At 34.2% G+C, this 4,309-nt stretch overlaps 1 protein-coding gene across 1 annotated transcript; it reads right to left on the reverse strand.

Annotated features, from left to right (window-relative positions):
* Positions 1-3,103: 3,103 nt before the first annotated feature.
* LOC105555772 lies at positions 3,104-3,521 on the reverse strand. The gene has a single exon (XM_012002815.1). The coding sequence runs from the start codon at positions 3,479-3,481 to the stop codon at positions 3,164-3,166; it is 318 nt and encodes a 105-aa protein (XP_011858205.1). The 5' UTR covers positions 3,482-3,521; the 3' UTR covers positions 3,104-3,163.
* Between the last annotated feature and the right edge of the window lie 788 nt (positions 3,522-4,309).

A 4,309-nucleotide genomic window follows, 5' to 3' on the forward strand; every position in this document is an offset into this window, starting at 1 on the left:
CTTCTTGTTGCCTCTTTTCCGTTGCTTTTTCTCCTTCTTTCTCCATCCGTCGGTACACTTGTCCGTTTCTTCCCTGTCGGTTATCTGTTTCCTATTGCTGTCGGTAAGTTCCCTTCCTTTCTTTCTCTTTTCCTCCGGCAGTTGTCGCCTTCCTCCTCTTTATCTCCCTCGTGTTCTTACCTGTCACTCTAACCTAATTCGTCCTCTACCCGTCTCTATATTGCTTCTTAATTAGTATTTCCGCTCTTTGTGTCTGACCTACCTTATATCTCCACGTTCTCCTGCCTCCGCTCTCTCTGACCCTCCGTCTCCTCTCTCCTTCCTCCCTCCAAATCCACTACTCTTCACAATTTTCTTCTTCCGTCGCTCTATACGTCCGCTCACTTTCACTGTCGTGTCGCCACCTCAACGTATCTATAAAAAACAGGGATATCAAAATCTAAAGAATCAATGCAGTGCGTTTCCAGATCGTCCATAATAATATCAGCTAATATGGGGGATAATGGGGATCCCATCGGTGTACCAAAAATTTGTTCATAGAATTTGTTATTAAAGGAAAAGCAAGTTGATTGAAGTATGAGTTCTATTGCATATAAAAATTGAGGTAAACTTAATTTAGTAGATGTTGAAATGTCATTCCTAACTAACTAACATCTTATTCTGGCTCTGAGCCCCTTATGTTTTTATTTTTTAAACACAGAAGTTCGCAAAGTAGTCATGTCAAAGGATATGAAGTAGAATGTAACAATGAAAATGATAAATGGTTTTGCATAAAAGGTTACTGAACTTGTTGATTACCAACCAACCAAAAATATAAATATTTTAGTAGTAAGTATCATGTGACAATCATAGTAAAATAAACAAATTTTTATTTTTAATTTATCAGTCTCACAAAAATTCTTTAAAACAATGTAACGTTCTCCATTTGCCATTTGATACATGTAAAGTGGTTGGTAATCAACAAGTTCAGTACCTTTTATGCAAAACCATTTATCATTTTCATTGTCACATTCTACTTCATACCCTTTGACATGAGAATTTAATCCTATATTAAATAAAGGTGAACATATAAACAAAGGTTCACCTTCATGTAATAAAATAATTTTTATAAGTCCAAAGCATAAATCTCCAGAACTATCTGTTCCCGTAATAAGAGCAAATCCAAGTTTATATCGAACATTTTTCCATTCTATCCAGTTCATACAATAATTTTCAGAATTCATTATCAGAGAATTAGGGAGTGATAATTTGAAGAACGAATACTGAGGAAATTCTGAAAGCTTTTTACTTTTTCCAGGCCCTCTAAGAAGGCAAAATAAAATGCTACACTGTGTTGTAAATCTATAGCACAAACTCAGCTGAAATTTGATAGCAAGAGACAAGAGAAGATTTTTTCTTGATTCTGTTGCAGTGCAATATGCTTTCAAACGTTTATGCATAGCTTCGAAACGCATGCAGGATACATTTGCAAACGGCCCCATGTATGTAATTAAATATTCTGGCATAGTGCAAAAGAAAATGATGTTTAGGTTTCAATTTTTCTCCGGTGATTCTAAGGTATAACTCATTGTGCTCTTTTGTTAAAATTTGTAAAACATTTTATATCCGATGGAAGTCTTTTTGCCTGAATTATGCTAAAGATATCATGTAATAATAGATATAATTGCCAGAACTCATCATTTTCATGAACTAGATCGCCAATAAAGATTCCCAAACAAACGTACGAGTACACTCATTTCATTTGCTGTCATTTTCAATTTACTCTTTTCTAACATTTCAAGAGTTATACAAGGTGGCTTATTTAGACTGTCATAAGGACCATAATTAAATATATTTATTCTGCAGTTGAGCGTTTTTATAAATAAGGGATCTAAGTGTGAAAAGTGTTTCAAGATAGGAATCATTGAGTAGTGTCCTATACCTTCCAAACAGTCGTGCATTCCATCAACAAAAGGCATTTCTATAATATCTATCGATGGTACGACATTAAAAATACACTCTTCTTTAATTCCAGTCAGACTTGCATTTTCTGCACTTAAGTCATTTTGGTAGCTTTCAGAAGTTCTTAACAAAGTTAAGTCTTCAGTGCACTGGACCTCGGTCAAAAGTTTTAATGCTTTACAAAAACGGCACATAAATTTAGCAGAAAAACTTTCAACTAATCCACACATGGAGTGAATACCAAGATTATCTTCAGTCAAAATACTGGTAGCAAAATAAACTCTCTTATTCTCTTTCATTGTATTTATTTCTATCCCTTCAGTTTCTAAGAAAATGAGTTCATTAATCAATGGAGCAAATGTTTTCCTATTACCAAAATTCTTTCTATCATTACTATGAAACAGAAGAGCTAAAAAGATATTATCCAACTTGGATTGGCATTCTGGGGGCAGACAGGGTACTGTTACATACACTGCACCTATCTTTTCTAAATGTGGTCCCAGAGGGTTATTAGGTTCCCAGTCATCATAATAAATTAGAAGTGGAAACACTATATCCGACTGTTTAAAATATTTAGTGGTTACAGATCGCCATCTTTCACATTGTATAAAATTATATATCATATTTGGCTCGTAGTTGCTGCATGTATTGTATTGTACTATTGAAAGCATCAGGAAGCTCAAAAAATTTCTTTAGAACTTTTCTAAGTGAAATGTACTGTGCAGTTACTGGTTTCATTTGCAGTTTTACACCATTGTTTGTATTTTTCTTCTCTATACAAGAATTAATGTAGTAAGTTTCAGGTGGTATATATGCGCCTGTAGATTTAAAATACTTTATGCGTTTGTATTCTGTGGATAGATGGTGGAATGGATTACTTAGGGATTTAAACATATCTTTAATGCTGTTAATATCTTCCGCCTTTGCGTGACAAGTTGAAAGTGTATTTAATACTTTTTGCTTCAAAATGTTAAGGAAACTTCCACTGAGAAAACTACAAATATTTTCGACTATAGACTCAACCTGATTACGTGGGAGACCTGGTTTTGTATTAATTTGAGATATAAGAATATTAGCATGTTTTTCCAACATAGTATAAAATTTAGAGAATTTGAAAAAAAAATTATATATTTTTTTACTTATTAATAAAAAAAGATTACTTTTAATTAATCACTTCATCACGCAAGGATAGCTTAACATGCTTTAACTCAACTTTACTTACTTAACTGTCAGCCTTAATCTTTAGGTACTCTTCTATTAAACCTAGTACTGTAAGATTACAAATATCTTTGTCGCTTGGTGTAGAGATTTTGCAACATCGTTGCAAAAATAGCCATTCCCTGGCACATTCACTTGGGTAGTTGGTATCTAACGCATATGTTGATTTGAACGCTATATCAATTGCTTTTAAGGCAGTCTCCACCTCGTAACATATGTCATTAATAATTATATAGGAATGCTTAATGTAATCCAACTCTGCACCAACAATTACGGCTTGCACTCCCAAAGTAAGTCCATACTTTGCATATTTTTCTCTCATCAACTTCAATGTGGGTTCAATGTCATTTGAAGTCTACAAATATATATATATATATTTGTCAAAATTTTGTATTAATATTATTCAATATTTAAATTTGTATGAAAAAAGATTCTTATATTTAAGTATGAAGTAGAGGAAACTCTCTTTATCAGTGTGAAACAGGTCACAAAGAACTCAAAAGTTATTAGTTACATTTACATACTCTTAACAGATACATTCTCTACAGTAAACAATTTTTTATAGCAATAATAACATTGCAATTATCTAATCTATTTACAGTTCCGAATGCATTATCCGCTAAGATTTCTAAATCAGTCGGACTAATTAATATCTATGCAAGCTAGATTTTCATGCAAAATTATCAATTCTTTATCAGTTAATTTAACTCCATATGTTAAAAAGATTTTACTTTTATAAAATATACTAACCTTCACAAAAAGTAAAAATGCCTCACGTGACTCTTGGCGCTAAGGTCGCCAACTTATTTTCTTTCTTTTTTAAAGTAGTCACTACTGTGAATAACGAATTTATAGCAAGCAGTGTTCTTACTTTTTACCTTCTGAAATTATTTTAGTTTACATTAGACTTAGGTTAGGTTAGGGTTAAATTAGGTTAAGTTAGATTAAACCACCCCCCCCCCCGAGGAGCGCCACCTTGTCGTGGTGGGGGGGCTTAGGCGGGCGATCGACCGGGAGCCGTCAGTGTGCCGCTTTAGGCTCCGGCGGTTCCTTAGGTCGATCGTCCGCTGACCAAGAGCGCTCCACTAGACCCTCCGTAACTCATTGCACGCCGGTGTTCCGGCAGAGTTGCGGGGGGTGGCTCTCCCGT

This window comes from Vollenhovia emeryi, unplaced genomic scaffold, assembly GCF_000949405.1.
Source record: "Vollenhovia emeryi isolate VEMERY1.0 unplaced genomic scaffold, V.emery_V1.0 DF940752.1, whole genome shotgun sequence".
In the NCBI taxonomy this organism is placed as follows: domain Eukaryota; kingdom Metazoa; phylum Arthropoda; class Insecta; order Hymenoptera; family Formicidae; genus Vollenhovia; species Vollenhovia emeryi.

What these genes read in the sequence shown, in the direction of transcription:
- LOC105555772 (XM_012002815.1), bottom strand. Translation starts at nt 3,481, where the DNA reads ATGAGAGAAAAATATGCAAAGTATGGACTTACTTTGGGAGTGCAAGCC.